Raw genomic sequence first — 17,700 nt, 5'->3', positions numbered from 1 at the left:
AATGAAATAAATCAAATCTCCAAATACACCCCCCCCCCACCCACACACCCCATCTGTTAATTGTGTGCATTAACATGTATGGTCCAAGGGAAAACAAGTTTTCATAAGAAAAATATTAACTTTTGCTTTTATTGTGATATTTATAAAGTTGGTGTTATTAAGGAAAATGATCAATCTACAGTGTTCTACAGATATTTAGGCGTATTGAATCATTTTAAATGCAGATGAGTGCTGAGTGAATGTCTGTGTTCTCTGTCACTGCATTACAAATACAGTTTGCATGGTATTAAATCTTAAAGCTTTCATGTTATTACAGCATTGAAAGTTTGACTGGGGGGGCTTTGGACTAATAAATAAGACTATATTTACATAAAATAGTGCCACAAGTGAACATATAGATATGGAGACAGATCAGACTTTACAAGTGTTGTAGATACTGTAGCGAGCTTAGACAGCAGTGAGCTGAGCACAGACACACAAGAGGCTGTTTATCTGGCAAACGTGGAGAGTTTATTTTTTAGTTTTTAGATCCCGGGAGGAGCGATCTTTCTCTTTTGTGCGCCAGCTGCCGGCCTGTCGTCACAATACATTCTTTGGAGTAGTGTCCAAATAGCATGTCTTGTGCATTCAGTGTAGGCTTTGTTATTGCAGAAGTTATTATAGCCCAGACATTAATGCTGTATCTGTTATGCTGTATACATAAAATAGCTGAAAAACTGCATGAATTAAAGGAAATCAACTCCCAAACTATTCGCATGGAAAGGTCAGTTTATTTATTTATTTATTTAGCTGTAGACTGAAGAAGTTTGGGTTTGAGATCAAAAGAGTATTATGAGAATTTCAGCTTTTATTTCTTTGTATTTATATAGATGTGTTAAACGTAAAAGAACATAGGCCCTTGGGTTTGGAAGTACCTGCCTGTTGATACCTTCTGAAACAGACTGTTACCTGGATGGCCATGTGTCCTTGCAGATTTTGAATGACACACCCCTACTTGCACTTTGTCTGTGCTAGGGTAAGCAACGAAAAGAAGAATTAAGCTTGACTACATTTACAGTAGATGCCCTCATCCAGACTGACTTACATTTATCTCATTAATACAACTGAGCAGTTGAGGGTTAAGTGTCTCTCTGAAAGGCCTAGCAGTGGTAGATTGGCAGTGCTGGTAGTTGAACTAACAAACTTCTGATCAGTCGTCCAGCATCTTAACCACTGAGCTACCACTGTATCCATTTAGTACACACGCAGTGTTAGAATTTCTTTATCATTACAGACGGCCTGTGATGCTCAAATAACTATTCTATTATACTAAATAGTGTTGAGATTATATCCTGTCAACTGTTCATATTCATGATAATCATACCGTGTCATATAGTGTGTCTAAATATCACATGTTTCTTTACTGTAGCTGGAGAACTTTATTTGGGACAAAGCCATGAAGAGACAGGGACACACAGCGAATAAGGCATTATGGTTTACTGTGAAAATGTTTTGTTAACTACTCACTAGTCAGTATTAGGCCTTTTGTTCCAACACAGCATGACATCATATGTATTCACATGCTGCCACTCAAACTCAGGGGGTGTGAGTAATTTATAAACTATAAAAACACCAGACCCGTTTGAGCCATAAGTCATTTGATTGTGACTTGTTGCAGGTACAGATTTACAATGTTAGCATCCAATATAGGATGTATTTCTGTGGCAGTATGACAGAATGAACCTGACGGAGTTTAACCAGTCTGATCGCTGTGAGCATTTCTCCTGTCCAGAGAGATCTGGATCTCCTGCAGTTTATATCTTACTGTACGCGTGTTCAGCTGCTGTGGTTCTTCTAACAGTGTGTGGAAATATGCTCGTCATCATCTCTGTTCTTCACTTCAAGCAGCTTCACACACCGACAAACATGCTCGTGCTCTCTCTGGCTGTGTCGGATTTCCTCGTTGGAGCACTAATAATGCTGCCAACGTTAATCTGGATGATCGAGTCATGCTGGATTTTTGGGAGAGATTTCTGCATCAGTTTTTGGTTTATTTGTTATATCCTTGCAATCTCGTCCATCTATAATATCGCTCTGATCGCTGTGGATCGGTATTTGGCTCTCTCAAACCCCTTTCTCTACATGAACAGAGTGTCTGTGAGGATCACTGGTATTGTAATTGTATGTGTCTGGTGTGTGGTGATGGCCTATAGCTCATTACTCTTATATCACAATGGAAACTTTACAAATACTGTAATGTGTCCTGGAGAGTGTTCTCTCTTTCTGAATAAGGTTTCGTATGTAATTGATCTTATATTTTCATTTATATTTCCACTCTCTGTCATAATCATATTGTATACTCGAGTGTTTGTGATTGCTAAGAAACATGCCACTGCTATCAGAGAGCTTAATAATCACACACGGCCTAAAACACAGAAAATCACCTCACACTCGATGAAATCTGAGAGAAAAGCAGCTAAAGTCCTGGGCATTTTAGTGTCTGTGTTTCTGATGTGTTTACTTCCGTATTTTATTTACAGTTTATTAGGTGATGTTATTGAACTACAGACAGAATCTTTTCAGAAAGTTTCAATCGTGTTTTATCTTAATTCCACCATTAATCCTGTTATTTATGCTCTGTTTTACCCGTGGTTTAGGAGGTGCATTAAATTAATTATAACTCTGCGAATATTCCAGACAGACTCTGCTTTAATCAATATTCTTTCATAATTAGCCTCTTTTTGATGATGTGCTTAAATGTTGCTTTTATATTCGATTTAATTTAAGCTTCTATAACAAATCTAATTCCCACCATCAATATAATAAATATTTACAGTACTGTATTATATTATATAAGAGCTTTATTCTGTTTGATTATATATAATACAATACGTGTTGATCTGGATATTTGGGGAGAGGTTCCTGCAGTTTTTTGTTTTTGTTTTTGTTTTGCTTGCTGTTTATTTTTCACAATATTATCCATCTATAATAACACTCTGATCGCTGTGGGTCAGTATTTCACTCTCTATACAAACACAGTCTCTAGGAGGACTAAGTGTAGTATCATGTTCTTTAATCGCTGTGTGTCTGGTGTATGAACATAGCATTCTTTATTCCAAGGGAAACGTCATGAGTTTTGTGACGTGTTCTGGGTCTGGGTTTTTGGTGTGTTTATTCTGTATTTTATTTACAGTTTATTAGGTGATGTCATCACACTACAGACAGAAACATTACAGAATTTATAAACAGATTTTATCTTAATTCCTCCATTAATCTAATAATTTATTTATTCTCTGTTATACTGTGGGTTATGACTCGGCAAATATTCTGAACTCTTGCATTATTAAATATTTTTTGTAATATTTTATAGTTATAATAATATTTTAGTTCTTCTGATTCAATGGCCAAATATTGCTATTATTTTATATATAATCTAAACGTCTGTAACAAATCAACACACCTCCCCAATATAATTTATATTGTACTGTATTATATTACATAATAGCATACAGTGCATGTCAACAATTGTACAGATTAACACGTGGGCCAAAAACAAACAGGTTTTCAAAAGAAAAAGATTAAATTGTGCTTTTATTGTGATTTTTTAAAACATTTGATGCTAAAATGGATCACTAATTTAGTGTTTTGTAACTTACTATTTTATTTCTCAGTTAACATGTAATCTCTCCTGTAGACACAGTTATGAGATAATAAAGACACAATACAAAATGATATTTATTTTTCAATGCTAATGAATAATCATCTCTACAGCATTCACATGTGAAGACACATCTCATCCTTGTAAATCAAATCTACAGTCTTATACAGATACAGTGCCCTCCACTAATATTGGCACCCTCGGTAAATATGATTTTGCATTACAAATACAGTTTTTGCATGTTATTAAGTCTTGAAACTTTCATATTATGACTGCAATGTGCATGTGACATTAAAAGTGTGAATGTGGAAGGAGAAAATCCGTTTGGCCTAATGTACATCATAAATATGACTAATGTGCATGTGACAGTAAAATAAAAAGATAAAATATGAATAAGGAAAAAGTAGAAAAAAGAACCATTGCTTCAAAATTAGTACTGAATAATATAGATTCAGTCAATTAGTTTTCAAAAGATTTAAATACCCTCTGGATAGATTTTTGAGTACTTCTATAGTGAATATTTGCATGATGGATTTATGAAGGAAAGCGTGGTTAGGCAGCATTGTAATTTTGGTGTGACCCAAGATATAGTGTGTACAACAGGGGTACATAGATAACACCTGAAGCTTGCTCACTTGCTTGATAGATGTCAGGATGAGTATCAGAACAGATTTATTTTAACGACAGAGAGTTAAAACCAAAAAGCGTTCAAAAGGTAATGGTGAGAGTGAATCTATAACTATAGCTAGATTCTACGACGGGGTCAAATGCTTTGAGGTTGGCTTAAATGACGTGTGCCCTTAAAAAGCAAACCTTCAGGTTGTGCTGACTGACAGAAGTCCTAAACATCATTACCTTGAATACGTGACAGAATACTACGCCTAAACATGGATGCAGCAGGAAGATGGAGAAGACGTCATGCAAAGGTAGTGAGGAACACCATACCGAGACTGAACTCTTTTAAGCTTCCTCAATGGATAGCCACGGATCGCCCAGAGCCATACGATGGATTTCTTGGCTACCTTGAGTATTTTCTCTTTGAGTGCCAATTGCATTTTTTGAGCCTGACGAACCCCAAACCTAACCAGAGGCAGTGGCAAGGGTTCATACTCTCCGCCCGCCAGTGGGCGGAGCGTCTGACTGGTACAAATTCCAAGGGTCTGCACAATGTAACTCAGTTTGTGGGTCTATTAATTAAGGATTCCAGAATATGCCCCAACTTGGATGAGTGTTTGGAGAAGGCCTGCGCCATAGATAGCCGTGACTTGCCGTTCACCACCTATTATGAGCAGGCAAACTGGGCGACCTCCTCCCCAAAGCTCCTGCCTAAGACCCACTATGCGGTTTCAGCAGCTGAGCTCCAGCCGGAGGTCAACGTGGCGACCTCTTCCCCAGAGCTCTAACCTAAGACCCACAAAGTGGTCTCACCTGCCGAGCTCCAGTCTGAGGTCAACGTGGCGGCCCCTCCCCAGAGCACCAGCAGGAGACCCACGAGGCGGGCTCATCCCCAGAGTTCCAGCCTGAGACTCACGAGGTTGTCTCATCTCCACAGCTCCAGCATAAAGTCAAGTTCCTGCTAGAGGTCAATGAGGTGATTTCCCAAGCCATGTTCCTGTCTGAGGTCAAAGAGACCACCTCTCCAGCCAAGTTCATGTCCGAGGTCGACGAGACGACCTCCCAAGCCACGTTCCCGTCCGAGGTAGACAAGGCGACCTCCCAAACCACGTTCCCGTATGAGGTCAACGAGGTGACCTCCCATGACATGTTCCTGTCTGAGGTCGAACAGACAACCTTTCATGCCAAGCTCCTGTCCAAGGTTGAAAAGAGGGCCTCTCAAGCCAAGTTCCTGTTTGAGGTCAAAGAGACAGCCTAACACGCCAAGTTCCAGTCTGAAATCGACGATGTAACCTTCCACACCAAGTTCCCGTCTGAAAGCGACATCACAACCAACCAAGTTATGCTCACGCCTGAGTCTGCTGACACAGGCAACCAAGTCACCATGCCGGAAACCGACGTCATGACCAACCAGGTTTTGCTCACGCCTGATTCTCCTGACACAACCAACCACGTTCTGCTTACACCTGAGTCTGTTGACACGACCAACCAAGTTCTGCTTATGCCTGAAACCGACAACCAACCAGGTTCTGCTCACAAATGAAGACAACGTCACGACCAACCAAGTTCTGCTCACACCAGAGTCTGCTGACATGGCCAACCAAGTTCTGTTCATGCCCGAGTCTGCTGACATGGCCAACCAAGTTCTGCTCACGCCCGAGTCTGATGACACGACCAACCAAGTTCTGCTCACTCCCGAGTCTGATGACACGATGACCCAAGTTCTGCTTATGCCTGAAACCGACATCACGACCAACCAAGTTATACTCACGCCAGAGTGTGTCAACATGACCAAGCAAGATCTCCTCATGCCTAAAACCAACGTCATGACCAACCAGTTTCTGGTCATGCCTGAAGCCAACATCACACCCAACCAAGTTCTGCTCAGGCCCGAGTCTGCTGACAAGGCCAGCCAAGTTCTTCTCCAGCCCGAGTCTGCTGACATGGCCAAACAAGTTCTGCTCACGCCCAAGTCTGCTGACTCGGCCAACCAAGTTCTGCTCATGCCCAAGTCTGATGACACGGTCAACGAAGTTCTGCTCACGCCCGAGTCCGGTAACACAGGCCAGCAAGTTCTGCTCATGCCCAAGTCCGATGACACGGCCAACCAAGTTCTGCTCACACCCGAGTCTGCTGACACGGCCAAACAAGTTCTGCTCACGCCTGAAGCGGATGTCATGACCAACCAGGTTCAGCTCACACCTGAAGCCAACGTCACAAACAACCAAGTTCTGATCACGCCCAAGTCTGCTGACAAGGCCAATCAAGTTCTGCTTACGCCCGAGTCTGCTGACACGGCCAACCAAGTTCTGTTCATGCCCGGGTCTGTTGACATGGCCAACCACGTTCTGGTCACACCGAAACTGCTGATATGGCCAACCAGGTTATGCTCACACTCGAGACACTCCAAGTCATGTCTGCTCCTCGTCTCCTCAAGGAACCTGTTACTTGTCGGGAAATGCCTGTATTTGAACCTGGGGGGCTGTGGAGACATTTTGCCCAGAGGGCCAGGACCGCAGCAAACCAGTGACTACATTTCTCATCCTGCACTGTGGCCTACAAAAATGGCTGCCATGGACTACACTTCCCACACACACACACATTTACCTTCTCTGGAATTCTAATCAAAGAGACTTTTTGAACACAATGACTTGGCGAAGTATGGAGTGTTATCACCATACCAAGCGGTTGCACCTTGTTCGTCATATTGACTCATGTTTTTTTATCTAGTTTCTTGTTACATGTTCTCAATTCTTGCCTTGCCTCATTTATGCCTGTTTGTTGATTGCCTGACCCATTGTATGTATTTTGACCATGCTATTGTCTCACAAATTGTATTTATCTGCCTGCCTGTCTCTAAATAAACTCTTATCTGCATTTGCATCCGTCCTTACCTTCATTACTTAGAACACGTGATAAATTACATGATTGTAAAACTGTATTAGCTTCTTCAACTCCAAAATAATGAAACTGTAAGATGAGTCCCTGGCTTTAGGGAGGAAAGCATGGTTTGGCGGCAATGTACCCTTGGAGTGACCAAAGGAAAAATGTGTGCAGAAGAGGTACAGCAATAATACTTGAAGCTTGTTTACTTCCTTAGTAGATGTCAGGAAGAGTATCAGAACAGATTTATTTTAAGAACAGAGGGTTAAAAGCTCCAAGGGTTCAAAGGGTGATGCTGAGAGCAAATCTAGAACTATGGCTAGATCGTACAATGGGACCATATGTTTTGAAGTCGGCTTAAATGACCTGGGGCCTGAACAAGGAATCTGGTTTGGGTAGCTAAGCAGGTAAGTTTCAGTATAGATTTTGCCAACTCTAAGTTGCAAAGTAAGTGGCTCTGCTTTTACTGGTGTTCTTCACCACAGTAACTTACACTCCACGGCTGACCTGCTCCAGGGCAGGTTTTGTTCTGGGTAAGAGAACTTAAACCCAACTTGGACCAATCAGCTGTGAGCAAAGTGACATATAAGTGACGCAACGAATTCAAGTCCCCAGCGCAAAATGTACGAAGAAGAGAACTTCACAGGGAAACATTTACTTAAAACAATTTACATTTATATTAAATGAAATTGCATGAAAGATGTCGTGGTTTAAATTTTCAATCCATTTATTCTCACCGTGAGCCTATAAAAGTAAACATTTTCAACCCGAAGTACTCACACAGGCTCTTTTCCCATGTTGAACGCTATTGGCTGTTCTGTGCCGACGTCACGCGTTTATGGTGCACGTGCTCGTGGACTAATCATAGCTTAAGGATCAAAGCCTGAGTTGACAGAGTATGTTGATAACCAGTGTCATGGTAGCAGTAAAGCCTGACTGGATTGGTTTGGTTTTGTCAACTCGAAACTAATCCCATAACCCTGCGTTTGTTCAACTAGCTTCATGGAACAGGCCCCTGTTCCCTTAAAAAGTCACCACGCTATAGTGATGAATGACAGAAGGTGTTTTAAGTCATGCAGAAATGACAGCCTCTCATTTATAGTGGAAAAGACTTTGACCTTATCCAACCAAAAAATAAAAAATAAACAGAGCACTGAGACAAAACTGTTATTTTTGCACAGATATGCTAACGATTATTAGCTGGATTTTGTATCCTTTTTATAACACTGATTTATGTCTATTCTCAGTTTAGGAACACACACAATGCCAGGATGGCTGGCACAACACAGTTTCTTCATTTAATCTCGGCAGCTCAAAAACATCTCAGACTGGGGCGCCGTCTAGTGGCGAACAGGTAAAGTTGAATTAACCCAAACACATGACAAAAACAGTCCTGCTCTGCTCACACCATTTATAACAATCAGTATGAGAACACACTTCTTTTCCCCAAATATATTATCTGATCAGACATGCAAAAACATTCAGATCACAGAACTCTTCTCTTGTGATTGGTGCTGTAGACATCTAAAATACAACCAATGGACATTTACACACTGAACAGTGCCACAAGTGATCATACAGCTGTGGAGACCGATCAGATTTTATGAGTGAAAAACAATATGTAGGTACATTCTTTGAGGTAGTGTTCAAATAGTATGTATTGTGCATTCAGTGCAGGCGTTGGTATTGCTCTAGTTACTGTAGTCCAGCTATTATTGTTGTAGCTATTAAATCTAGGATTAATAAATTAGGTGATGAACTGCACGCCTTAAATAAGTATGATTCGAGAATCCAGAAAACATCATTGGCCTTATTTGATGAGGTTGATAGCACACAGGAAGAAGTTGTTGTGGCGTTTTCTTAGGGCTTTAGGTTTGGAAGTACCTGCCTGTTGATACCTTCTGAAAGAGACAGTTACCTGGATGGCTATGTGTCCTTGCAGATTTTGAATGACACACCCCTACTTGCACTTTGTCCGTGCTAGGGTAAGCAATGAAAAGAAGAATTAAGCTTGACTACATTTACAGCAGATGCCCTCATCCAGACTGAATACATTAATCTCATTAATACAACCGAGCAGTTGGGGGTTAAGTGTCTCCCTGAAAGGCCTAGCAGTGGTAGATTGGCAGTGCTGGTAGTTGAACTAACAACTAACTAACACTCTCTGTCATAATCATATTGTATACTCGAGTGTTTGTGATTGCTAAGAAACATGCCACTGCTATCAGAGAGCTTAATAATCACACACGACCTAAAACACAGAAAATCACCTCACACTCGATGAAATCTGAGAGAAAAGCAGCTAAAGTCCTGGGCATTTTAGTGTCTGTGTTTCTGATGTGTTTACTTCCGTATTTTATTTACATTGTATTAGGTGATGTTATTGAAGTACAGACAGAAACATTTCTGAAACTTGTGATTTTGTGTTTTCTTAATTCCACCATTTATCCTGTTATTTATGCTCTGTTTTACTCGTGGTTTAGGAGGTGCATTAAATTAATTATAACTCTGCGAATATTCCAGACAGACTCTGCTTTAATCAATATTCTTTCATAAATAGCCTCTTTTTGATGATGTGCTTAAATGTTTATTTTATATTCGATGTAATTTAAGCTTCTATAACAAATCTAATTCCCACCATCAATATAATAAATATTTACAGTACTGTATTATATTATATAAGAGCTTTATTCTGTTTGATTATATATAAACACAACATGGTGTTGATCTGGATATTTGGGGAGAGGTTCCTGCAGGTTTTTTTTTGTTGTTGTTTTGTTTACTGTTTATTTTTCACAATATTATCCATCTATAATAACACTCTGATCGCTGTGGGTCAGTATTTCACTCTCTATACAAACACAGTCTCTAGGAGGACTAAGTGTAGTATCATGTTCTTTAATCGCTGTGTGTCTGGTGTATAAACATAGCATTCTTTATTCCAAGGGAAACGTCATGAGTTTTGTGACGTGTTCTGGGTCTGGGTTTTTGGTGTGTTTATTCTGTATTTTATTTACAGTTTATTAGGTGATGTCATCACACTACAGACAGAAACATTACAGAACTTATAAACAGGTTTTGTCTTAATTTCTACATTAATATATTAATTTATTTATTCTCTGTTTTACTGCGGGTTATGACTCTGCAAATATTCCAACTGAACTCTTGCATTATTAAATATATTAAAGGTATTTTCAAACCCCGCATTGCATGCAGAATGAATAGCCATACCATACCACTGGAAAAAGGTTAGTCCTTATCCAACAAAAAGAGACAGTGCTGGGGGGAAAGTAGTCCCCCTTTGCTCATACTACTTATCAGATTCAGAACACACTTTATTCACCAGTAAATTGTGTGATCATAGATGCACAGACATGTATCAGTATTTCTCTTAGTGTGAAAGATGTCAAGTTCAGCAAATATTCAACATAATGACAAAAATCAACATATAAACATTGAACAGCGTCACAAGTTAAGCTAGAGACTTGGAGACAGATAACACTTTATTGGTGCAAAAGAATAACACATTTACTAAATACCTTCTTTGGTATCTAGGCATTGCTATTGCACTAGTTGTTATAGTCCAGACATTCAACACAGCACATAGCACACAACTGCTGTTCCGGATCCAGACTGACTGAGGTCTCACAATCACATAGTCCAGGATCCGTTTGAAGATGGAGGTGTTCAGACCAATCAGGTGCTGAGGAATGATTGAATGCTGAAGTCTATGAACAGCATTCGAACGTGTCCAGGTGGGGTGAGGGTAGGGTGGTGGTGATGGCATTATCAGTTTAGTGATGGGGCAGCAGCATTATCCGTTGAGCAGTTGAGTGATGGGGCAGCAGGGTCTCGATGTGCCTCATGACGAGCCTCTCGAGGCACCTCACGATGATGGATGTGAGTGCAACGGAACACTAGTCACATAGTGGAATCGATGGCTCTGCTCAGGAGATGTCAGTGAAATCTCAGTCAGTGGAGAGATGTCAGTGAAAAGGAGTGCCAGCTGATCTGCACATCCTCTGAAATATCTTCCAGAAATGTTGTCTGGTCCAGCTGAAGAAGCCTTCCATGGGTTGACTCTGCATAGAGGTTTCCTCAAGTCAGCCTTGGTTAGACACAGCTCCTGGTCGTTGGGAGGAGGCATGGTTCTGCCTGCTGGAGTTGGGCTACGAAACAAAAATAGCTCCATTTTTGATCCAGAGAGGCTGCTGTGTTCTACTGCCGCTCCACCATCTTGGATCGATCATTATTATTTTATCTTTTATTTCATTTTATTTGTAATTTATTTCATTACTGTTTAAATTTAGCTGAAGATAGTATACAGCAATTTAGCCAACACTTGACTTTTAAATGTGCTATACTGTACAAATTAAGGACACCGATTTTTATTTATTTTTTTTACATTTTTTTGCTGAGGTATGAGAATATATAGATGGTGTATCTGAACAGTGCAACAGCCTGGTAACTTTACTGGAATTTACTGGTAACAGTTGTATAATGTTATCTATGTACTTGTCTAGTGTTAGCTAGGTCAAACATACGTTGATGGATTCTATTTAATATTAGTAATAAAACATTCCCCACTTACCTTGACAGAAAGTAATGGCACCCCACAAGTCCAGTCAAGAATGTAATCTATGGGAAGGGGCAGGACTTTCAAGAAGTGTCGGTTAACATCAGATAAAAAATTGTACAATACTTAAAGTTTCCCTAAAGCCAGACAATACCACTGTGTTGTCAGATTTTGAATGGCACACCCTTACTTGCACTTTGTACATGTTAGGACATGTAACACACAAGCAGTGTTAGAATTTCTTTATCATTACAGATGGTCTGTGATGCTCAAATCACTATGCTACTGTTCTAAATAGTGTTGAGATTATATCCCATGAACAGTTCCAATTTATTATAGTCGTACACTGTCATATAGTGTGTCTAAATATCACAGCATGTTCCTTTATTGTAGGTGGAAAACATTTTCCATACTAGTTCATATAGCAATATTGGATATTGAGACAAAAGCCATAAAGAACAATATGGCATAATGATTTATTCTGAAAATGATTTGTTAACCATTTTTACACTTATTCTTAATTCATAGGGCAGGTTCTCAGCATAAGAACTGTGTGTTGATATTTTATTGAGAATTTGTTGCACACAAGTTTGCATAATGGCAGGTTTAAGTCTCTCACTAGTACTTACTAGGCCTATTCCAACACAGCATGACATCATACATATTCACATGCTGCCACTCAAACTCAGGGGGTGTGAGTAATTTATAAACTATAAAAACACCAGACCCGTTTGAGCCATAAGTCATTTGATTGTGACTTGTTGCAGGTGCAGATTTACAATGTTAGTATCCAATATAGGATGTATTTCTGTGGCAGTATGACAGAATGAACCTGACGGAGTTTAACCAGTCTGATCTCTGTGAGCATTTCTCCTGTCCAGAGAGATCTGGATCTCCTGCAGTTTATATCTTACTGTACGTGTCTTCAGCTGCTGTGGTTCTTCTAACAGTGTGTGGAAATATGCTCGTCATCATCTCTGTTCTTCACTTCAAGCAGCTTCACACACCGACAAACCTGCTCGTGCTCTCTCTGGCTGTGTCGGATTTCCTCGTTGGTGCTTTAGTAATGCCGCAGATGTTAATCTGGACGATCGAGTCATGCTGGATTTTTGGGAGAGATTTCTGCATCAGTTTTTGGTTGATTGATGGTTTCCTCACAATCTCGTCCATCTATAATATCGCTCTGATCGCTGTGGATCGGTATTTGGCTCTCTCAAACCCCTTTCTCTACATGAACAGAGTGTCTGTGAGGATCACTGGTATTGTAATTGTATGTGTCTGGTGTGTGGTGCTGGCCTATAACTCATTACTCTTATATCACAATGGAAACTTTACAAATACTGTAATGTGTCCTGGAGAGTGTTTTATCTTTCTGAATGAGGTTTCATATGTAATTGACCTTATATATTCATTTATATTTCCACTCTCTGTCATAATCATATTGTATACTCGAGTGTTTGTGATTGCTAAGAAACATGCCACTGCTATCAGAGAGCTTAATATTCACACACGGCCTAAAACACAGAAAATCACCTCACACTCGATGAAATCTGAGAGAAAAGCAGCTAAAGTCCTGGGCATTTTAGTGTCTGTGTTTCTGATGTGTTTACTTCCGTATTTTATTTACAGTTTATTAGGTGATGTTATTGAACTACAGACAGAAACATTTCAGAAACTTGTGATTGTGCTTTATCTTAATTCCACCATTAATCCTGTTATTTATGCTCTGTTTTACCCGTGGTTTAGGAGGTGCATTAAATTAATTATAACTCTACGAATATTCCAGACAGACTCTGCTTTAATCAATATTCTTTCATAAATAGCCTCTTTTTGATGATGTACCTAAATGTTTATTTTATATTAGATTTAATTTAAGCTTCTATAACAAATCTAATTCCCACCATCAATATAATACATATGTACTGTATTATATAATATAAGAGCTTTATCCTGTTTGATACTATTTATATATATATATATATATATATATATATATATATATATATATATATATATATATATATATATATACTATTTATATATATATATATATATATATATATATATATATATATATATATATATATGTTGATCTGGATATTTGGGGAGAGGTAGTTCTGTGGTTTTCCGGTTGCTTACTGTTTCACAATATTATCCATCTATAAAAACACTCTGATCGCTGTGGGTCAGTATTTCACTCTCTCAATCCCGTTTCTCTACATAAATACAGTCTCTAGGAGGACTGTGTGTCCTGTCACTTTCTTTAATTGGTAATGAATAATTTTATTTGCTCCATTCACATGTGAAGACATCTGATCTTTGTAAATCAAATCTACAGTGTTCTACAGATATTTAGGCATATTGAATCATTTTAAAGGCAGATGAGTGCTGAGCAAATTCTCGTATTTTCTGACACTGCATTACAAATACAGTTTACATGTTATTAAGTCTTAAAACTTTCATATTATGATTACAATGTGCATGTGACATGAGACGTATGAATGGGGGGAAACTCTGTGACTTAATTTAAATAATAAATATTACTTATAAAAAAATGTTTTTAAAAAATTACTTAAAAAATGATAAAAAGTATGAATTAGGAAAAAAATCAGAAAAAAGCCAAAGGCTCAACATCAGTATGGACTCATTTAGATACAGTCCATTACAAAGGATTTAAATGGCTTCTGAATAGACTTTTTTATATTTTAATTCTATAGTGAATGATGGAATTATTTACAATGCAATGTGTTACAGCTGCTCATGAAAATTTTTTACAATTATATGGATTTAAACTGTATTATCTTATTCAACTCCAAAACAATGAAACTGTAAAACAAGTCTCTGGCTTTATGAAGGAAAGCGTGGTTACGCAGCATTGTAATTTTGGTGTGACCCAAGATATAGTGTGTACAATAGGGGTACATAGATACCACGTGAAGCTTGTTCAATTGCTTAATAGATGTCAGGATGAGTATCAGAACAGATTTACTTTAACAACAGAGGGTTAAAACCTGTCCGAGGTCGAAGAGACAGCCTCGCAAACTGTGTTCCTATCTGAGGTCAAAGAGACGATCTCTCAAGCCAAGTTCCTGTTTGAGGTCGAAAAGACGACCTCTCAAGCCAGGTTCCTGTTTGAGGTCAAAAAGACAACCTCTCAAGCCAGGTTCCTGTTTGAGGTCAAAAAGACAACCTCTCAAGCCAGGTTCCTGTTTGAGGTCAAAAAGACGACCTCTCAAGCCAAGTTCCTGTCTGAGGTCGAAAAGATGACCTCTCACGCCAAGTTCCTGTCTGAGATCGACAATGTGACCTTCGACACCAAGTTCCAGCCTGAAGCCGATGTCACAAACAAACAAGTTCTGCTCACACTTGAATCTGCTGACACGTACAACCAAGTCCTCTTGCCTGAAACCGACGTCATGACCAACCAGGTTCTTTTCACGCCTGAAGTTGACGTCATGACCAACCAAGTTATGCTCACGCCCAAGTCTGCTGACACGGCCGACCAAGTTCTGCTCACGCCCGAGTCTGCTGACACGGCCGACCAAGTTCTACTCACGCCCGAGTGTGATGACACGGCCAACCAAGTTCTGGTCACGCCCGAAACTGATGTCATGACCAACCAAGTTCTGCTCATGCCTGAAGTGGACATCATGACCAATCAGGTTCTGCTCACGCTTGAAAAAACGACGGCACGACCACCCAAGTTATGCTCACGCCAGATTCTCCAGATTCACAGGACACAACCAACCACGTTCTGCTCATGCCTGAAACCGACGTCACAACCAACAGAGTTATGCTCACGATTTGCCTCGTTTATGCCTGTTTGTTGATCGTGTAGCCCATTGCCTGTTACTTCGACCATGCTATTGTCTCATAGCATATTATTGATAAATTTGGATTTATCTGCCTGACTCTCTCTAAATAAACTCTTATCTGTATATGCATCTGTCCTAACCTTCATTACGTGTAATACGTGACAAATTTACATGATTTTAGACGTTTTATCTTGTTCAACTCCAAAACAATGAAACTGCAAGAGGAGTCACTGGCTTTATGAAGGAAAACGTGGTTAGGCAGCAATGTACCCTTGGTGTGACCCAAGAAAAAGTGTGTACAGAAGAGGTACAGCAATAATACTTGAAGCTTGTTCACTTCCTTAGTAGATGTCAGGATGAGTATCAGAACATATTTATTTTAAGGACAGAGGGTTAAAAGCTCCAAGTTTTCAAAGGGTGATGCTGAGAATGAATCTAGAACTATGGCTAGATCATACAATGGGACCATATGCATTGAAGCCGGCTTGAATGACCTGTGGCCTGTACCAGGAAGCTGGTTTAGGTGGCTAGGCAGGTAAGATTCAGTTTAGTTTTTGCCAACCCTGGGTATTGGCTATCATATAAGTGGCTCTGCTTTTACTGGTGTTCATCGCTATAGTAACTTACACTCCACGGCTGACCTGCTCCAGGGCAGGTTTTGTTCTGGGTAAGAGAACTCAAACCCAACTTGGACCAATCAGTTGTGAGCAAAGTGTGAGCAAAGAGCACAAACTGTAAGAAGAAGAGAACTTCACAGAGAAACATTTACTTAAAACAATTTACATTTTATTAAATAAAATTACATGAAAGATGTTGGGGTTATAAATTTTCAATCTGTTTATTCTTATCGTGAGCCTATAAAAGTAAACGTTTTCAACCAATGCCAGGATGGCTGGCACAACACAGTTTCTTCATTTATTCTTGGCAGCTCAAAAGAATTTCAGATTGTTGCGCCGTCTAGTGGCGAACAGGTAAAGTTGAATTAACCCAAAGAAATGACAAAAACAGTCCTGCTCTGCTCACACCATTTATAACAATCAGTATGAGAACACACTTCTTTTCCCCAAATACATTATCTGTTCATACATGCAAAGGCATTCAGATCACAGAACTCTTCTCTTGTGATTGGTCTTGTTTGATGAGGCTGATCGCACACAGGAAAAAGCTGTTGTGGCGAGTTCCCTTTCAAAGGGAACTTCAACGTTGCATTGAGCATAACAGTATGGGAAGTGCCTTGCGCATATGAGCAGTATCTGAAGCTTGTGTAAAATCATGACTCTACATATAGGCCTGCCATGATCAGGTGACATGGCAATTAAGCGCGTCGCATGATATATATATATATATATATATATATATATATAAATATGGCACCTGTGAACCACGCCACCAGCCTTATTATCTCCAGCGAGACTGCATGTCTGTTGTTTGTGTGACAGAAACACTTCATTTCTATTCTATATTTTCTCAAAATCTCTAAGCTTTTCTATCCCTTTTTTTTTTTAGAAAAAAAGAATAGAAAAGAAGCAGTAATGAGCGAGAAAGAATTCAGGAAGTGTGTTACAGCTTGCTCCCGTTTCATCACGGGGAAAACTGCACACTTTCTGGGTGAAGTGTTTAGGAGTGTAGAATGCGACGGCAGCCTCGAGAGGCTGCTCATGGTAATGCCTACATTAAGCAGCTCGGATCGCGACTCACACTCTTCTCAGAAGCCGAAGCGAGTTGGGTTTCAGAGCCTCGCGGATCTGGGCCGGCCACTGCCGAGGCAGCTAGCCAACTCAGGTTCGGGGGATCTCTTATGCATCTGGAAGAGGAGCCGGAGATGAGCACTGTTCTATTTCTTGCTGTCTTCCGGGTTCGGCTCTCCGCTGTATTTTGGAGCACGCGTCGTGACTCCTCCTTCCGCTATGGAAAGCCAAAAGGGGAAGGAAAAAACACAGACAAAAATAATAGTAATACGTAATTCCTCTCTGACTCTGAGGAGCCAGAAAGATGTGCAAAAAACTGAGAGCAGCATATAAAGAGCTGCTTGAAGTGATTACTAAGGCTGGATGAGCCTTTTTCTCCCCAGTGGAAGTAAATCCCTCACACAGCAGAAACTCCCCTTTCTTCCAGAAGTGCATGACAAAATATCAGGCTTCTGGCAGAAAACCATGCATAAGCCATATTTATAA

The 17,700-nt window shown here is 39.8% G+C and overlaps 2 protein-coding genes across 2 annotated transcripts; both read left to right on the top strand.

Moving 5' to 3' along the window:
* Nucleotides 1–1,716: 1,716 nt before the first annotated feature.
* LOC108275836 (trace amine-associated receptor 13c-like) lies at nucleotides 1,717–2,709 on the top strand. Its single transcript, XM_017486862.3, has one exon. It carries the CDS (start codon nucleotides 1,717–1,719, stop codon nucleotides 2,707–2,709), a length of 993 nt encoding a protein of 330 aa, XP_017342351.2.
* A 9,828-nt stretch (nucleotides 2,710–12,537) lies between these two features.
* Nucleotides 12,538–13,530, top strand: LOC108275755 (trace amine-associated receptor 13c-like). Its single transcript, XM_017486705.3, has one exon. It carries the CDS (start codon nucleotides 12,538–12,540, stop codon nucleotides 13,528–13,530), a length of 993 nt encoding a protein of 330 aa, XP_017342194.1.
* The last annotated feature ends 4,170 nt before the right edge of the window (nucleotides 13,531–17,700 follow it).

The sequence above is a fragment of the Ictalurus punctatus genome, chromosome 2 (assembly GCF_001660625.3).
Source record: "Ictalurus punctatus breed USDA103 chromosome 2, Coco_2.0, whole genome shotgun sequence".
Classification (NCBI taxonomy): Eukaryota; Metazoa; Chordata; class Actinopteri; order Siluriformes; family Ictaluridae; genus Ictalurus; species Ictalurus punctatus.
Note: the sequence above shows the minus strand (reverse complement) of the source record. Positions and strands in the feature narration are given on the sequence as shown.